Source organism: Odocoileus virginianus, chromosome 26 (assembly GCF_023699985.2).
Source record: "Odocoileus virginianus isolate 20LAN1187 ecotype Illinois chromosome 26, Ovbor_1.2, whole genome shotgun sequence".
Lineage (NCBI taxonomy): Eukaryota > Metazoa > Chordata > Mammalia > Artiodactyla > Cervidae > Odocoileus > Odocoileus virginianus.
Window position 1 is genome coordinate 11,131,647 of NC_069699.1, and position 19,413 is coordinate 11,151,059.

General features: G+C 45.6%; 1 protein-coding gene, 1 long non-coding RNA gene and 1 other non-coding gene across 7 annotated transcripts in view; 2 read left to right on the plus strand and 1 right to left on the minus strand.

Moving 5' to 3' along the window:
• MYRIP (myosin VIIA and Rab interacting protein) overlaps positions 1–19,413 on the plus strand; it is a 215,739-nt gene that overhangs the window by 177,487 nt on the left and 18,839 nt on the right. For all 5 annotated transcript variants that reach the window (XM_020894565.2, XM_020894567.2, XM_020894566.2 and 2 more), the window contains exon 12: positions 16,015–16,209. In XM_020894565.2, the coding sequence (XP_020750224.2) occupies positions 16,015–16,209 (195 nt within the window). The remainder of the gene's footprint in view (positions 1–16,014; positions 16,210–19,413) is intronic.
• Positions 1,769–4,094, minus strand: LOC139031207 (uncharacterized). The gene is made up of 3 exons (XR_011483614.1): positions 3,887–4,094; positions 3,540–3,721; positions 1,769–2,055 (listed from the first exon to the last, which is right to left on the minus strand). It is a non-coding gene; the product is annotated as an uncharacterized lncRNA (long non-coding RNA).
• Positions 6,643–6,715, plus strand: TRNAG-UCC (transfer RNA glycine (anticodon UCC)). The gene has a single exon. It is a non-coding gene; the product is annotated as a tRNA-Gly (tRNA).

A 19,413-nucleotide genomic window follows, 5' to 3' on the forward strand; every position in this document is an offset into this window, starting at 1 on the left:
CTGAAATAAGTGTCATTTATGACACTATTTATATGACAGAAGATGTCCTGTGTGTCAAACTTTTGGAAAATGAATATTTGTTGAAGACCCAGATTAGTAAATTCTTGCATTATAGTCAAGTCTGTACATGCAATATCTTAAAGGCATTATTTAAGTGTCTTTGTTTATTAATTATCACAGGTAGCTGAATCATTGTGTTTTATGTTCACAAGGGAGTCACAGACCAGCAGGTATCTCCCCTATCCACAGTTTCATGAAACAGTTCTCATCAAAGTACTGAGCAAAGAGTAACAAGTGCCTTTCTCTGCAAATAAGAGACAATTCTGTACATCTTCCCACAGCCACTCCTCATAAATTAGTATGAAGTCACATAGAAACACAGTCCTGGTCAATGGTCAAGCAGACAGATTGACTGTTGTCTGAGAAAGCCCAGAGCTGTAAATCTCTGCAGTTTAATGTGTTGTGAAACACTTGTTGCTATCACAGTGTTAACATAAAGTTAAGTACTGTCCACACGTGTCTCACCTTTGTAAAATTGCTCACCATCCACATGAGGATTCAGTGTCTCTCACTCACGGTAGCATTATTTGAGAAGCGTGTCTCCGTCTTCAGTTGGTGCTAACGCGAATGTAAGGTTCAATCCTAACTTGTATCTTACAAGCTATACTGATCTCGGTAGGCCTTATGCCTATTGAGGAATCAACACCTCTTTTCTAAGATTCTATTAAACAACTGGCTGTAGGGAAAACAGAAGCTTTACCACTTAGAGCTACAGCTCTTATCCACAGTGCTTGAACAGGTGAGGTTTCGTCTCACCCTGTTGCCATTGGCAGCCCTCATCCCCACACTCCTGTCCTCCGTGTTTGTGGGAGGGGCCTTTGAGGTTGGGAAGAGTGCTCTGGGTTCTCTCTTGTATCACGAGGACTTCAGCAGAACATCTTCCTCTCTAGGCAAAAGATGAACTAAGCCCTTGAGAATTAATATTCTCATAATGCTAGTAGATAAAAGGGCAGTATACATAAGCAGACAATTCACCAAAAACAACAAAAAAGAAGAGGGTAAATGACCAATAAGAATATGAAAAAAGATTCAACTTTCATTGTATCTCAACTGTATTCAGTGCAACACCCAGCCCAGAACTTGGCATATGGTTTGTACGTTCATTCATTTCTTCCATTCAGCAGAAGCACCCTGAGGCAATGGGAAGACAGCCATGAACAGGGCAAAGTGTAGCATTTGTTCAGACCAGCAATAAAAATGCAAACTGAAATAATGAAATGCCACTTGCCTAACAAACTGATGGTTAAAAAAGGATAATTTATGTTGGTAAGAGTTCAGAGGACCAGGCAGACTAACACACACAAAGTAGCTTGGTAACTCAAAGCGATCAAAGTGTGCATACCCTTTGATCCAGCAAATATATTTTCCATCATTTATCCTAAGGAACAACTAGACAAGCAGCCAAGGGTATATCACAATGCAGTTCATCAAGTGTTATAGTTTTATATTAGGAAAACTTTGAAACAACCTAAGTGTCCAACAATAAGGGAGTTTTGGGAAAATGGAGGGGATGAGGTCCAGAAAACAGGTGGGGTATCAACACTGGAACAGCAAAGACAGAATGGTCCAGATACAAGTAAGTGGGTAAATCTGATGTTTAGGAAGATGAACAAAATTTGTTTTATGTTCTAAGCCTCCCCGAACCCCTTGCCCCACTTATTGAAGCAAACTTGACTGTGCACAGTAAAGCCAACCCACCAACACTGGGCTGTGAAGGAAAGTTAACGTTTATTGCAGGGCGCTAAGCAAGAGTAGGGATGGCTAATGCTCAAAAGGCAGGAACTCCCCGATGGCTTTCAGGGAAAGGTTTTTAAAGACAGGGTGAAGGAGAGGGTTGCAGGGTGCATGATCGGCTTGTGTACATTCTTCTGATTGGTTGGTGGTGAGGTAATTGGGAATCAACACCATCAACCCTCTGATTCCATCCTGTCTGGGGCCTTCACGGTGGTGGTCAGCATGCAGTAAACATGGTCTGCCTTACGGGGGTTTCAGTGTCTGCAAACAGATCAAAGGACACGGCTCAGAATATTATCTATAGCCCTTGAGAGGAACTAAAGGTCTTTGACTTTGTTTAATGGCTAACCTGTTATTTTGTCTTGCTTAACTGTTTTCCTTTGTTTCTCCATTTTCTCCCTTCGAAATGTATTAAATTTACTCTTTAGAACTCAGGCTTGGCTTAGGAAGGTAAAGTCTTTCTATAAACAAGAGGCAGGCAGAGGACATGGGAGAGTCTGTCCTGGGAATTCCCTGTAGGGTCCTGCTTGGTTACATCTCTAGCCCCCCGAACTAGAAGGCAAGTTTGCCTTCTGAAAGTGAGGGGATGGTGAAATTGGATTGTCAGGATTGTGGAGAGGGTTTGAAATAGCTATTGCATAGAATGGGAGAAAAATGTGTGGAGAAATATAAAGGACCACCAGGGCAAAATCAGAGATCACAAACATTTACCGGAGTTACAAAGAACCTGTAAAAGAAGACAGCAACTCTGCACTCTAAATATAAAACAGATAAACAATCCAGACCTACAGTATAGCACAAGGAACTATATTCAATATCTTGTAATAGCCTATAATGAACCCGAGAAAGGATAGATAGATATGTTTAACTGAAGCACTGTGCTGTATACCTGAAACTCATACAACATTGTAAATCAACTTCAATTTTAAAAAAGAGCAAATTTGATGCAAATGAATGCAAAATAAAAATTCATCCTATTCAAAGAAAAGTTCTAATAGGAGCAGGTCTATTCACGAGTCCAGATCATCCACCTCAATACACAGTACAGTTCAAGGGGTTCTGGGGTTTACACAAGAACTCCCCATCTTATAACTAAGGTGTACAGATATGAATCTCAAACCAGACTGGAGGGGTGGGGAGATAAAACAGAAATTCCCTGGTGGCTCAGTGGTAAAGAATCCGCCTGCCAATGCAGGAGACATGGGTTTGATCCCTGTGTCGGGAAGATCCTCTGGAGAAGGAAATGGCAACCCACTCCAGTATTCTTGCTTGGAAATCCTCCTGGACAGAGGAGCCTGGAGGGCAACAGCCTATGGGGTCCCAAAAGAGCTGGACACGATTTAGCAACTAAACAACAATTCATCCATAATAGGAACAAAAATGTGAAGTTAAAACTTAACAAGAAAGCTGCAAATCTCTAAGAAAACTACCAGTTTGCTGGTAGGAAAGACAATGCAAAGAAGAATTCTTCCAAAATGAGGCTAGACATTTAGTGTCAATTCAAATAAAAATCTGAACCAGAAGTTTTTTAACTTTTCAAAAGGATTCAAAAAATCATCTGATAAATTTAAAGAATAACTTAGAAATTTTTAGAAAAAGAAAAGAAAGAGGAATGATTAAGATAGTACATTTTGTTTTAAAGGCAGAGTAATTAAACTTATGAGTTATTAGTAAAGGATGCAATGAAATAGTCCAGAAGTATAGTCTAAATTCTTAACTTAACTCATGATTTATCTCATAATTACCACTCACCCACCTCTTACCCCTGGTCAGGCAGAGATCAATTCTTCATGTGTTAAGACATATGTGCACTTGTTCTTTGGGAGGAAGTGATGTGGCCGGAGAGGAAGGTCCTTAGTGTTCACCCAAACGAAGGAATTCGACAGCCATCCCTGGTTGGCAGGCCCAGCATTATGTACAGGAGACACTAATGGAAAAGATGCCAACTTCCCGTGAGAAGTGGTAGCACAAGTTCTAGAGTTTGAATCCCTATTCATTTACCATTTGTTCAACAAATAATTGTTGAACTATTCTAAGAGCTATAATACAGTAGGGACTGGCGAGGAAAGGTCCCTGCTCTGGTGGAATTTACCTGCTGTTGAGGGGTGACAGCTGATAAGTATGTAAACACACACAGCAGAAGATGTGCACAGTGACCAGTGCCAAAGAGAAGATTCAGCAGGACAGTCACGGATGGAGCTGGGAGGAGGATGTGTCCTGGATGGTCCTGACTTTTCTGACTGCCTGTGCTTTCCACTGAAACCCAAAGGACAAGAAGAAAAATGTCAGGCAAAGATCTAAAGGAAGGGCTTTTCAGGCAAATGCAAGCAAGGCCCTAAGGTGGAAATAACCTTGATAAGCTCAAGGAACCGCCTAAAGATGTAGAGTAGCTAGGGCAACATAGCCAAGGAGAGAGATGAGGAGACGGTAGGGCCAGAACAAGCCAGCCATGTGGGCCGTGCAGAGAGCATCGGCTTCTGTTCTGTGTGAGACAGGAAGAACCTGGAAAGATTTCAGCAGGAGGATCCTATATTTATGAAGATTGCCTCGGTTGCCAGGTGCCACCTCCTTTCCAAGTGAACGTGGAAGGTGGTTTCCTGTGTCACCGGGCTACTTCAGAGCCAAGCACGTGCCCTGGAAGAACCCTGTTTACCGAAAGCCATGGGGAAGTGTTTCCAGTGAGTATCAGGAACTGATTTTCTGAAGAACAGCCAGTGTGCAAAAAGCAAAAGAGATGGACGACCATGAATACCTCATCTGCCAGGACAGGGAGTCCTGCCTGCTGAAGACTTGCCCGGGCAGGTCTGGTCAAAGGCAGTGGCCCCAGCATTCCCTTCCTCTCTCATTGTGACCAGGTCCTGGAGCAGCCATGCTCAGATGCCTACATTAGACTACGGGGACTCCACCCAGGAAGGGAGAGAAAATGACCTCAGAGAGACATACAGACCAGTGGGTTTAACTCTGTAACTAAACTAAATGTGCAAATAGCAGACTCTTAAAAACTCATTTCAATCATCACCATCAAAAATAATCTTATTTTTTTCACATATAACTTTGACCATCAAAACCTAGATGATTTCAGAACCCAAACATCCCCAGAGGTCCATTCTCTAATCTCTGTTACATTTCTTGTCTCAGTTTATTACACATGCTAATTTATTAGGTCCATGCTCCAATTTCTTTCCACAATTCTGTGCCACCTTCCTTCATCAAGTCATTCTCTGTGGACATGAGTCTGTTCATGGAGAATGTATTTTGACGGGTGGTAGAGGCATCGCCGGAGCGCCTTATGTTTCATCAGAACTGAAACATATTTGCACTGAATTTTTCTAACAGATTTCTGTCATCTATTTAGGATGACATATGGAGTTTCTTTTCTTACCTTTGAGGAAGAAAAAAATACATGAAATCAGGGCATTTGGACAAATTTCCTTGCTTGCTCTGGTGATTTGAAAGAAGCATTTCATAGAGCCAAGGCGGCACCTGTGATGTGGGACAGAAAAGTAGTGAGCAGGCCGGGAAGTCTGGATCACATTTGGAGCAGTTTCCTCAGAGACCACATTCTCATTCATTCTGGTTGCCCTGGTGGCTGCACCTCCGATAGGCTCAGTAAGGCTCAGAACAGGGGCTGGTCCTTCGGGAGCTCTCAGGTTTTGTTGTGCGGCTTGCTCATTGGTGTACACATCAATATGGGCTTCCCTGTGGCTCAGCTGGTAAAGAATCCATCTGCATTGCGGGAGACCTGGGTTTGATCCCTGGGTTGGGAAGATCTCTGGAAAAGGGAAAGGCTACCCACTCCAGTATTCTGGCCTGGAGAAATTCCATGGACTGTATAGTCCATGGGGTCGCAGAGAGTCAGACACGACTGAGCGACTTTCACTTTCACTTCTTTCTTGATGGCGCTAGTGGTAAAGAACCTGTTTGCCAATGCAGGAGACGTAAGAGACTCAGGTTCGATCCCTGGGTGCGGAAGATCCCCTGGAGGAGGGCATGACAACCCACTCCAGTATTCTTGCCTGGAGAATCCCATGGACAGAGGAGCCTGGTGGGCTACAATAGGGTCGCAAAGAGTCGGACACAACGGAAGCAACTCGGCGCACAGCCCATACAAATCGACAAGCTCATTCTGATTGGTGGCACTTGGTGGAGGCTGCAGGCCCTTCTCTGTGTTGTTCATGCATTTGATTATTCAGTTAGATTCTGTTCTTCCATCACTTTCTGCAGTCTGTTACGTCCCAGGAATTATGCTGGTGGAGGAGGTGGTGTGGCTGGTGGGAAGGAGCGTGGGCTTCAGAGACCAGAGTCTCTGGGCTCCAGTCCCAGCCATGAGTCTTCTTCCCCGAACCACAGTTTCTTCATCTCTCAAGATGGGATGAAAACAGCCTCCATGTCAGGTTGTTGTGAGGGTTACATGAAGCCTTGAGCAGTCTGGGGTCAGACCCAGCACAGGGGGGACATACATTAACGCTGAGCTGGCATCCTTCCTTCCTTCTCGCTTCCCCTCAAAGGGCTTTCTCAGGAGCGAGATATCCCAGGAGAGAAGGTGAGGTCCTGTATGCATTTTACACAACTTGAACACTGAAGACTTTTCTCCTCTGCCTGTAATTCCTTCGTGGGAGCCCACATGTCTTTAGAAGGTTCTGTTAAAGTTTTTTCTGTTACTTGGGATGTCCACAGTGCCCTGATCGCCCCTTAAAGAACATCCATTTGTCACAGGGCTGAAAGGAAAACTGGAGAGCCCCGCATGTGTACCATGTTCTTGTTTTTACTAAAGCCAACTACAAAGATTGTTCCCCTACCCCAAAACTTGCACAGAAAACAACATCAGAATTACTGAATTCAGGGACTTCCCTGGTGGTCCAGTGGTTAAGACTCTACACTTCCAATGTAGGGCCTGTGGGTTTGATCCCTGGCCAGGGAACTAGGATCCCACATGCCCTACAGGCAGAGAGAAAAATAGCTAGATTCAAAATATAGACTGAATCAGTGATTTGGGGGTTATTCCAGCTTGACATTTGGTAATCACTCTGTTTCCTGGGCTGTGAGAAAGGAGCTTTGAAATCTTATGTTTTTTCCTTATTTCAAAAATCTAATGAGATTCTCTCTCTCTCTCGATGTTTAAATCTCCTTGAATGACATGAGTTTCTTCCAGATCCCTCAGCTGGAAAGCACAGCAGCAGCTTGCCCTCTCGCTGTTCGCTCCACGGTCACAGCATTCTTCCTGTTCTCCTGCCAGAACAGTGTACCTTTCATCCATTTGTTCCCACTGCAGCTGCCCCACCTCAGCCCTTGTGACCTGGGAGTCAAGCTGCAGCAACCGTGTCCTACACTCACCTCTGCCTCTGATACTCCCAGGCCCTAAATCTGTCCTTCCTTTAGCAGTCAGAATTACCTTCCTAAAGCCTCAGCCCCTCAAGCCGGCATGTTAAGAACCTAGGCTTTGAAATGGGGCAGACCCGGGTGCAGATCTTGACTCCTTCATGGCAAACCACATCACCTCTCTAAACACAGTTCCTTATCTGTAAGATAGAGTAGTCATAGTTCCTACATCATAGGGAGGTTCCCAGATTAAATGAGGCTCTGAGAGCCTGGCACACAGTAAGCACTCAGTAAATGACAGCTTTTCGTTCTTCAGTTCTGATGCGAAGAGCTGACTCACTGGAAAAGGCCCTAATGCTGGGAAAGATAAAAGGCAGGAGGAGAAGGGGATGACAGAGGACAAGATGGCTGGATGACATCACCAACTCAATGGATGAGTTTGAGTAAACTCCAGGAGATGGTGAAGGACAGGGAAGCCTGGTGTGCTGCAGTCTATGGGGTCGCAAAGAGTCAGACACGACTGAGCGACTAAATAACAAAAAATGACAGCTCTGGATAACAGCAGTGAAAACCTGCAATGGCGCCGAATCACCACCTGTTCAAGATGCAAATGCAAACCCCCGAGCATGGCCTTCAGAGCACTGTGGGACCCAGGCCGCTCTCTCTTTTCCTACCTGTCGTCCTCTGCACACCCTGGGGCACAGTACCATTCCCTGTGCACGTCACGCCGTCTCATCTCCAAGGCCTAGGTCTACTCCCTTCAGCCGGAAGTATCCTTCTCATCTGTCTTGTGCTTCCGGACGGACTCCAAAGTCACATGTTAACGGAACCTGCTCGTCCCTCTCCAGGTCTCAGCCTATGGCTCCCAGGGGAGAGTGGGACTTCCCCGCTATCTGCTGGGCGTCTTCCTACCCTTCCTCTGTCTCTGGCCTCTGAGGACAGGGACCATGCTTACTCACTGCATCCCCTGCAGGGCCCGGGGCAGTGCCTGGCAGACAGCAGATGCCTCCTGAAGACCTGAATTAAATCAGTGATGATAGGAAACGGCAGATGACGTTTGCGTGCCTGGCTTGTTCAGTTGCCCAGCTAGGCGATGACATACCTGGCTTTTCTTGCCTGTCAGTATGTATGGTTCAGTACGCTGACTGCCAGGAAACAGAGGGTCCTGTGTGTGTGTGTGTGCGTGTGAGAGCGTGTCAGTGTCAGGTTGCCTACTGTTGTTTCTTAGGACAGACTGTTCTGTATTCTGATATTGTGTCTTCTACTTTTGGGTGTTAAGGTATCTCTTCTTTATGAAATTATGGTGAGGGCAGACAATAGTACAGCATGGCAGCTTTCTAAAGAAATATTCTTACGTAGCAAGAGAAAAAAAATTGGGAAATAGCAGCAAAGTGTAACTTTTTTTTGTTAAAAAATACTTTTGAAAAGCATTTTTTCAAAACACCAAGTATAGGTTTCCACGGTGGTCCGGTGGTTAAGAATCTGCATGCTAATGCAGGAGGCACCAGTTTGATGCCTGGTTGGGAAGATTCCACATGCTGCGGGGCAGCTAAGCACGTGTGCCACAACCACTGAGTCTGCGCTGTAGAGCCTGTGAGCCACAAGAGAAGCCAGCACAATGGGAAGCCAGCCAACTAGAGAGTAGCCCCCACTCGCTGCAACTAGAGAAAGCCCACGCAGCAATGAAGACCCAGCACAGCTAAAAATAAATAAATAAATAATGTTTAAAAGTATTGGAAAAAAAGAAAACAAGCAATCAAGGAAAGTTGTTTCAAGAACACAGTACCTAATAAAAGGTGTCTAAGCCACCAGCCTTCACCAGTAATGTGCCCACCTTGAGCCAGCAGGGCAGGTGGCAAGAGGTTTGAATAGACGCAGAGAGCTCTGTGTTCTGACTGATCCCATCTTCTCAAAAACCCCTTGAGCTGGATGGTGTTATCTCCATTTCACAGCTGAGGCTCAGAGAGATTATATCCCCGAAGTCATACAGTGTAACCTGAATTTCCTAAGCCTCATGGCCTGGTGTGTACACAGTGAGGAGGTCGCCTTGGGGTTCATCTCCACTAGGAAACCACAAGACCAGCGCACCCACCCATTCCCACTATCTCCCTCCCTTATGTGGGGGAATCTAGGGCGAGGGTCTCCCACGTGTTCATGATCCTCTGCTAGGGGCCCGCCTGCTCAGGGCCTTCACCAGGCTGTTGCTGCTCATGACCACTGCAGGAACCAGCCCTGCCCAGACACCTCCACAGAGGCTTCAGATCAGCAGGACCAGGGCCAGCTGATAACTTCTGTGGGCCTGAGCACTTCTGCCTTTGTGAACCCTTTCCTCCACAAAAAACATTGAAAACTGTATTTTACAACTATGTTAGTATAAAGATTAATACTATGTATTATGTATGCTGGGATGGATGAATCACAAGCTGGAATCAATATTGCCAGGAGAAATATCAATGACCTCAGATATGCAGATGACACCACCATTATGGCAGAAAGCTAAGAGGAATTAAAGAGCCTCTTGATGAAGGTGAAAGAAGACAGTGAAAAAGCTGACTTAAAACTCAACATTCAAAAAACGAAGATCATGGCATCTAGTCCCATCACTTAATGGCAAATAGATGGGGAAACAATGGAAACAGTGACAGACTTTATTTTCCTGGGCTCCAAAATCACTGCAGATGGTGATTGCAGCCATGAAATGAAAAGACGCTTGCTCCTTTGAAGAAAAGCTATGACAAACCTAGAAAGCATATTAAAAAGCAGAGACATTGCTTTGCTGACAAAGGTCCATCTAGTCAAAGTTATGGTTTTTCCAGTAGTCATGTACAGATGTGAGAGCTGGACAATAAAAAAGACTGAGCACTGAAGAGTTGATGCCTTCGAAATGTGGTGTTGGAGAAGACTCTTGAGAGTCTCTTGGACAGCAAGGAGATCAAACCAGTCAATCCTAAAAGAAATCAAGCTTGAATATTCATGGGAAGGACTGATGCTGAAGCTGAAGCTCCAATACTTTGGCCACCTAATGCAAAGAACTGACTTCACTGGAAAAGACCCTGATGCTGGGCAATATTGAAGGCAGGAAGAGAAGGGGACTACAGAGGATGAGATGGTTGGATGGCATCATTGACTCAATGCATATGAGTTTGAGCAAAGCCCGGGAGATGTGAAGGACAGGGAAGCCTGGTGTGCTGTAGTCACCATGGGGTCGCAAAGAATCAGACATGACTGAGCAACTGAACAACAAAATGTATTTAAGACGTGTGCCTAGACCTAAGAATTCATTTTTCCTTCCGATTTTCAAAGAAGTTAAGACATTTTTATGGGCCCCCTAAAAGAATGGTGCACCCTAGGTGCCATATCTGTTGAGCCCGATAGGTAAAGGAGGCCCATTGCAAGGCCCTGTTGCCCGCTTCTAAGTCTCACAAAAACCCTAATATCAATGCCCCATCAACTTCTACGTGTTTAGGGCTTGTAATAGGTGTCAGAAACATCCTCAAGGTGGAACCAGGAAACTCCCTCTTCTGCCCCAGAAATCTGAACATATCATTTAATCCTCAAAGCTTTTTTCCCCACACTGTATTAGGCGCTATCATATCAAGGCTTACATCAGGTCACATGAATAGACACCCCAGGCCTTTGTCACAGTCCCAGGTCACCACACAGCCAGACCCTGGATCTGACTTGGCACAGCTGAGACTGGCAGACATGTGTGCAACACACACACCCAAGGGTGGAGCTGGACCTGTGATCGGCCTTTCAACATTCCAGCCTGTTCTCTTCCTATGAAGCCAAGCACCTGAGGAGCCCCTGCTGCCCACATGTTCACAAGCTTGAGCCACTCTGGCAAGGAGCATGCACGCTTATTCCAGCTTGGAAGGAGTCTGTAGTTCTTTGTCCAACACAAAGCTTTGAAATGAATGACGACACTGGGACATTCTTAGGCAAATTTGCAAGAGTCGCAAATAAGCAGGGATATCCAGTGTTTAGGATGGAGATATTTTCTTCTTTTGAATTCCAAAGACTCAGAATCTCCGCCTGGTGACACTTTACGTGCTGTGAGTCTTTGGAAAACAGTTTATAAGGAAGAATAAAAGGAGGGAGAATTTGTTCCTAGAAACATGTTTTTATAGGAAGAAAAAGGGCATGAGCTTCAGCATCAGTCCTTCCAGGGAATATTCAGGGTTGATTTCCTTTAGGATTGACTGGTTTGCTCTCCTCACATTCCAAGAGTCTTCTCTGACAAAATGTAGTAAGAGTTGGACTGTGAAGAAAGCTGAGCGCTGAAGAATTGATGCTTTTGAACTGTGGTGTTGGAGAAGACTCTTGAGAGTCCCTTGGACTGCAAGGAGATTCAATCAGTCCATCCTAAAGGAGATCAGTCCTGGGTGTTCTTTGAAAGAACTGATGTTGAAGCTGAAACTCCAATACTTTGGCCACCTGATGCGAAGAGCTGACTCATTTGAAAAGACCCTGATCCTGGGAAAGATTGGGAGCAGGAAGAGAAGGGGATGACAGAGGATAAGATGGTTGGATGGCATCACCCACTCGATGGACATGAGTTTGAGTAAACTCCGGGAGTTTGTGGTGGACAGGGAGGCCTGGTGTGTTGCGATTCATGGGGTCACAGAGAGTCGGACACGACTGAGTGACTGAACTGAACTGGAGAAGTGGAATGGCAGACTACTTTAGTATTCTTGCCTTGAGAACCCCATGAACAGTATGAAAAGGCAAAAATAAATTTGTGGGTAGTGAGACAAAAAGTGAAGGCAGAGTCTGCTCTGCCCCGAGGTCCTCAGAGAGAAGAGAAAAGACCCAGGTGGGACTTATGACTGGGTCCTGACATGGTCTTCTTCCTCTAGTCCATTGACATGGCCACTGGGGCAGGCTCCCGCCTCAGAGTGGTATATTGCCTCCTTAAAGGTCTGAGCTGGTCCTGTTGTGGGTTACGGTCAAGCAGGAAGCTGAATCTTTGTTGAGATGGATACTTGTTTCATTGCCTCACTGGTGAGTGATGGAGGAAACACTGGAGGTTTCTCTTCACCTTCTGGACCCCAAGCGTGGACTACTGGTTACAGTCTGGTGATTGTGAAGTTGATATTATGGACTCAGTGTTCCACAAAGGGCTGCGACACAAACCAAACCCTAGAGGTGGACACCCAGGCTCTCAGTGGTGACCACATGCGGTCAAGAGACTGGGGAGTGTCGGTGCATCACAAGAAATACATCCCTGCCAGGTCAACAGCTGAAAGCCCCTGTTCCACCCAGGAAAAGCAGTACTGGCTACCCGGAGCATTTTGAAAAGGAGTTGTGAATCTACCTGGAACTTAGTAAGTTTGTTGTTTGTGTTTCTTTGATTACTAGAAGGTTGAATTCGGTTACTACTTAGGCTCACTGGCCATTTTCGTTCTGTCATCTGTGGGGCCCGTGGCTGTGAGTGTCTTTGAGTCCAGCCTTCCTGTTCTGCAGTGGCCCCTATTCTGTCAGCTGATTTTCTCCACACGTTCACCTCTCCCTTATCTGATACCATGGACCTGTCACATTTGATCTATCTTACAATGAAAGTGAGGAGTAACGTCAGCTGCCATCGTAGAAAGCCCTCTCTGGCTCTGGAATCATGCTTTGTTTTTGCCATTCCGCTCGTGTCTTTGAGGCTGTAAGCAATAAAGCAGGAAGGCTGCTTTAGATTTTCGTTTCTCCCCCATACAGGGCTCCCTGCCAGCACCTCTGAATCCTTACCAGCTTTTTCAGCTGAACAAAACCCTGTCCGGCGCTAAATATAGCTTTATTTCACACAATTGTAGACGGTGCTTTCGACTTTTAAATCTAGACTGGGCAGGGAACAGGACATTTACATAACAAGACAGTGTGAGCCTTGTGACAAATCTAATCTCTTCTTAGGCTAGTGAGTTAACTAAGGAATGAGGAGGTTGGGTGCCCTGCTCCTATCACACAACTAATTAAATCCCACTTATCTTCACTCCCAGTAGGTGCCCCGTCCACTCCTGTGCTCACATCCAAGCAAGTCAGCAACACTCCTGTAGAACAGGCAAGAAACATCTGATTTCCTAGAGATGGGATAAATTCCCCCCAAGTGCTCATGGGTTCCAGTTTGTGTTTCCCAGTAGAGAGCTGAACTGGGACATCAACCAACCAGAGTGATCTTGTCCAGTTTCCATGTAATTTTTTTTTTCAGTCCCTTCCCCAGCTGGAGGCTGGTTGCCTTCTGAATGGGACCACAGACCTTGTGAGCAAAACTCTGGTGCTCTCCACAGACCAGCTGCCGGTGACTGCTCACTCTCAATTAATGACAAATGCAAATACTTTCAGGGGGTCAGGAAAGTATGTCCCCATGTCAGGTCACCTGGGTGGAGGCGAAGACACGCCATGGGGGCAGGGACTTCACCCACTGTTCACTGCTTCTTCCCAGCACCTGGGGTAGAGTCAGCACATCACCAACCCCCAATAAAAGATGTAGACAAGTTAGTGGCAGGGACTGCAGAGAACTGGGAGGCGCTTATCTCACAGAAGGCATTCTTGTCAGGGAAAAAGAAAAAACCACATGCCTCTAGGCACTATTTGGCTTCCAGCTGGCAACTCCTATGATTGAATAAACAAGGCTATTTAGGGATGGAAAGGAAAAATGACTACCAAGCAACACTGATGTCCAGCTCATCACTTTGATATTGTATGTTCTGTGGGCGTCAAGATGCAGATAACTCTTTCTGATTAAGCACCTCTTATGTCCTTCCCATTTAGGTCCTTAGCCCTTTAACAACCCTGGAGCAATGGGAGGTGTGTGTTAATGTTCATACTTGCCCTTCCATCATGCTACCATCTAACTTTTTTTCTGAATCCCTTAGTTACATGTCTTTCTTCTCAAAAGATGTACGGAGGCACCTCTTCTACCAAATAAAGGGCAAACTTTCTAAATATAAGCTTTATCTACTAAGTGAAGGGTAACATGTCTGTTTTCATATGTACAGTGTTGCCTTTTCTAAAATGGACTTCAGCAAATGAAGGTGGTTACTTCATGCAAAAACATTTTGAGGCCAGGTCGTCTCTAAAACACTGAGTTACAGGATTCTGGATGATGGAGTACAGCCTCTGCAAGTTTTTCCTAAGGGTTGGCTTGACTCTTCCTTGGACAGCACCCTTCGTCTGGCGGATCTGCGTTGCCTTCCCTCCCTCTCAGTTTCCTGATAACTCAGACTGACTTTTTGGTATGTAGTGAAGTCCCTTGAACCAAAAGAAGCATAACTCTTGGATGAGTCAAGCAGCTATTACAGAACAGACTGACTGGAGAGCTGCCCCCGAGCACATGCACCTTAACCCTAGGATGACTGACAGATGCCAGGGTGAGACTCTAGTATGAGATCATGTGCCAGAGCCCAGAGCCAGCTTCTACACTGTGAACTCAGCCACAGACTTGTCACTTAGACACTTTGATTTCCTAGAGAAGTTGCAGGGCCACTGAAAACTTCCTCCAGTGAGACGGCACCTGTAGTAGAATTTACCTGGAGAAACACACTTTGCAAGATCAAGCCAGAGCTGTCATTAATATTTGGTCCAGATTATATGAATCAGATGGATACGTTGGGAGGTATCAAAGGCATGAAAATTCCAGGCTTTCCTGGAAATGGGCAAGATTTGAATTTCCAGTTTGCAAACCCTCTGATGGACTAAGTAAAATTGATTATAGATGGACACCATTACTGCCAAGCAACATTGATCTCCTTCTTATTACTTGGTGCTATATGTTCAGATGAACTCAAAGATGCAGATGATTCTTTGTGATTGAAGTACCTCCACTCCATCAAAGACCTTGGCCCAGATCTGGACTGATCATAACTTTGAGTCACAAATACAAAAACTAGAAGTGAATTGTGTCAGCCAGAAATGTGTTCGACCATAAATAATAGAAAGTCTGGCCCACAAGGGCTCCAACAGGCAGGGAATTATTTTTCTCATGCATTTTCAGAGGCAGGGAGAGTCGAAGCAGGACAGCTGATGCAGGGTCTGTGTGGGCCAGGCCCTTTCAGTCTTTCTCATCCACCTGACTCAGCATTTTGATATCATCCTCACTCATGTTGACTTCCTAACTGCACACCTCTGATCGAGGCAGGGCAGGAGAGCATCTGTATCTGTTCACCTGATTAGGAAAACAAAAGCTTTGCTAGAAACCCCAACAGGCTTTCCCTGCAGGTTCACTGGGCAGAACCATGTCACATGACTGCCCCTGGCTGCAGGGGAGGCTGGGAAATTCCTGTTCAGCCTCAGTGGTGAAGGAAGGCAAGGAAGAATGGGCTTGAGAATAGATGTGAGTGAGCTAACAACACAGTGGCTACCAAGCGGCTGCAGAGAAAGTCTTTCCAATCCTTTCATGTACAGATGACAGAACTGAGTTCCAGAAATGGGAAGTAGCCTGACCAAGGTCCCACGTCTGGATGAAATTACAGCCAGATCTAGAGCGCAGACCACCTCAACTCCCCATCCAGAAAGCGACCCACTGAACTACATCATGAATGTAGTTTGACAGAGTCTGTGACTGAAGGTCTGCTGAAGAAAGAGAATATTATCCAGATAACGAGGTGATGAATATGAAACTATCAGCAGTGGGCAAAGGACCTAGTAACTTCCACTTGAGCTCCCCTCCCTCTCTCCCTAAGAATCTGAAATAATTCACTGTGAGCCACAAAAGCTCAGCCAAGTCACCTCAGGCCTCCTCTCAGTCCCCTCAGACTGGGTAGATATTTTAGAGATTCTCATTCCTTCCGCACATTGATGTTTGTGTGTGTTATGACAGAATCAATCTCATGATGAGCACCATGATGATGTAGAATTTCCATGTCATTGTTAATGTTGTTCTTGTCTTCTGTCCCCTTCTGTTATTGGACCAAACAGAAGTATTCTGCTGTTTCTCTCTGCAACATCTCCACAGAAGTCCTGAAAGTCATCAACGCCACGGAGGAGTTGATCGCTGAGTCTGCAGGGCCCTGGGAGTTCCCACCTGTCCCTCCTGACAGAGAGAAGGGGACATTTCCTCTTGGGACAGACCAAGTGAGACTGGATGAGCAGCTGACTTCCCTGGAGGAAAATGTAAGACAATGTGGATGTGCTCTGCTTAGGGCACACATGTGCAAAGGAGAAGCTGATGATGTTGTAACTCATCACAGAGGGCGAGGACACAAACACATCACTGGTGTAGCATATATATTCTCAGAAGGGTCTTAGATTGGGTTCCCCAGAAGCAGACCCCAAGATGAGGATTTCTATGCAACCGATTTATTAGGGAAGTGCTCCCAGGGGAGACTTATAAGGGAATAGGACAAGGGAAGAAGTCAAGCAAAGCTATAACCTTAGACAGAGAGTAAGCCCAAACCTGCAGGCAACTCCCAGAGTGTGAGTTGCATCTAGAGTTGTCCTAAGACAAACGAACCTGCCCTTCCTACAGCCAGCAGGTACCTCAGTCTCTCTTCATGCATGCAAACTGTCTGCTTCCCTGGCGACTCAGACAGTAGAGAATCTGCCTGCAATGCGGGAGACCCAGGTTTGATCCCTGGGTCAGGAAGATCCCCTGGAGAAGGGAATGGCAACCCACTCCAGTATTCTTGGCTGGAGAATCCCATCGGCGGAGCCTGGCGGGTTACCATCCACAGGGTCCCAAAGAGTAGGACACGACTGAATGACTAACACTTTCACTTTCAAAGTGTCTACAGGAGCTCAAAGGTAGTCTTCTGCAGAGGTTTGAGCTATTAGAACCAAAAGCACACCCCAGCTTGGGAGTGGGGAGGGCAGTGAGCAGAACTTATATAAGGGATCCGTGGGGATCCATGTGGAATGTTGCCAGTACCACTACACAGAGTAAGAGTGGTTGCCAACAGAGCTTAGGTTACTGCAGCTGGTCTGCAGTGCCTCACAGATAGGTCTGCTTGTAATGGATTTTTCTGTCCTTCCAACTAGCGAGGAAAGAAAGAAATACATTCTTACAGACAGATATCTACTGTCACTTTAAAGACCTCACTGAAGGTTCAATGAGAATTTCCAACAATGCATTGCAACTAGGAGTGACACAAAGAAATTTGGACATGACCACACAGGCCATCATTGCCATCACAGTTGGCATAGTCCCAATATCAAAGCCAGTCAGGTGATTCCATCTTTCCAGACTCAGCAGGATCAACTCTAATTTGGAGATGTTCTAATGAATGGTGTTCTCAGAAACCAGGACATGTTATTAGCAAGATTTTTTTTTTTTGCCAGAAGTTGAAACAACAAATACAAATGATTCAAAGTTAAAAAAAAAAAAACAAATTAGTTTTACTTGAAAAGTGGAAGACTCTGTCCGTTTGGATTCCCATAAAACCTACGCATGTGTCTGCCTCACTTCATGGCCCTTTCAGTTCACTCATATATCTCCCATTAGATCAGCACCTATGACATTCTTGGTTAGATAATTCTTTGCTGTGGGGGCTGTCCTGTACATTGTAGGATGGGATGTTTGGCAGCATCCCTGGTCTCTGCCCATTCAATACTGGAAGGGGCACCCTCCCAGATTTGACAGTCAAAAGTGTCTCCAGACATTGTCAAATCTTAGCGGGGGCATGAGATAAGACTATGGCACAGTCATGCCCGAGTTGGAAACCAGATATATAAATTCCTACAGAACCGGACCTGCTGCCTTTCCTAGTGATAGTCCTCACCCTTGGTCCTGAGCCTGACACAGAGGAGGCGCCCAAGAAATGTTTATCTGATGCATGATTGCATGCGTGCATGTGTGCTCAGTCACTTCAGTCATGTCCAACTCTTGGCGGCCCTATGGACTGTAGCCTGCCAGGCTCCTCTGTCCATGGGGTTCTCCAGGCAAGAAAACTGGAGTGGGCTGCCAAGCCCTTCTCCAGGGGATCTTCCCAAACCAGGGATCAAACCTGAGGCTGTTATGTTTCCTGCATTGGCCTCTCCCATGGTCTCTTTACCACCAGCGCCACCTGGGAAGCCCAGTACAAGACTACATCAGATGAATAGGGTACATTTTTAAAAGCACTGTTTTACTTCTAATGTGCAGGTCTCTGTTCTTCAAATATGCCTGTAACAATGCTTTCAGGTGCTGTTACTCCTCAAGTAGCCCTAATCCTGCACACACAGAGTTGAAAAGATTAAAGATATGGTTAACCAGGAAGGGATGAATTTTCTTTTTACAAAGTATGATATCAAAACACTTACAATGCATGAAATAATCCAGATTTAAATGACAGCGGCCAGACCCCATGGCACATAGAAAGCAAAGACAGCATGCCTTTTTCTTTTCCTCTAAGGAGTGTATTGAAAAATACAATGGCCTTGGCAGAGTTTTCATATTGTAAGATCCTTTTATTGTACATCACGTTTCTTTTCGTGGGCGCGTTAACACTTTGAGTCCGAAACTCATCCTCTTAGCCGCTGATTCAGGATGTCAGAAAGGCCAACAGTGGAAGGCTGGGGATTACAGTGCCCTGCTCCCCGTACAGACCCTCTGAGATGCCTCTCTTGTTCACAAAGAGTTAACTGCCTACTTCCAACTCCTTCCCTACCCCGTCTAGCTTTTCAAATTTCACCTCTAAAGAGATTATTACATCTGTGTTCCTTTGAATTCTCTGGGTCTTTGAGTCATGGAGGGGATGACTTTTTTCTTTATCTCCTCAGTTCCCCAGATCACAGAGCCATGGGCAGGTCGCTTGCTCTGCTGTTTCCAGGATGGAATTCAGCTGAGCAGCAGGAGAAGGGCAGAGCTGATTCTTAAACTGGCGTCTGGGTGCAGCTGATTTAATTAAAGCAGGGCTTTTGTCTGTCTGTGTTCTAAAGAGCGCTCCTGCTCCTCATTCCTCTGCTGCCTTTCTCTTTTGTGCCAAGGAGCCCAGGGACCAGCAGAACTAGAAATGGCAACACTTAGTCTGCTTTCTGAACATTGGCTTCTGCAGACCAAGACTCTGAGATAAAGAGAAGATTTTCAAGAGAATGTCCACCTTTATGTAGACTTATGAAGATTTCAGAGCTACATAAAATGAAATATGTCACATCCACATGTCAAATCTCCTGTTTCCATAAACTGCCTAGTTAATCCACTTAATTGGGGGTAGAGGGGCATGGGCTTATTGGAAAAGACCCTGATGCTGGGAAAGACTGAAGGCAAAAGGAGACGGGGGTGGCAAAGGATGACATGGTTAGGTATCGTTGCCAACTCAACGGACATGAATCTGAGCAAACTCCAGGAGATAGTGAAAGGCAGGGGAGCCAGCATGCTTCAGTCTATGAAGTGGCAAAGAG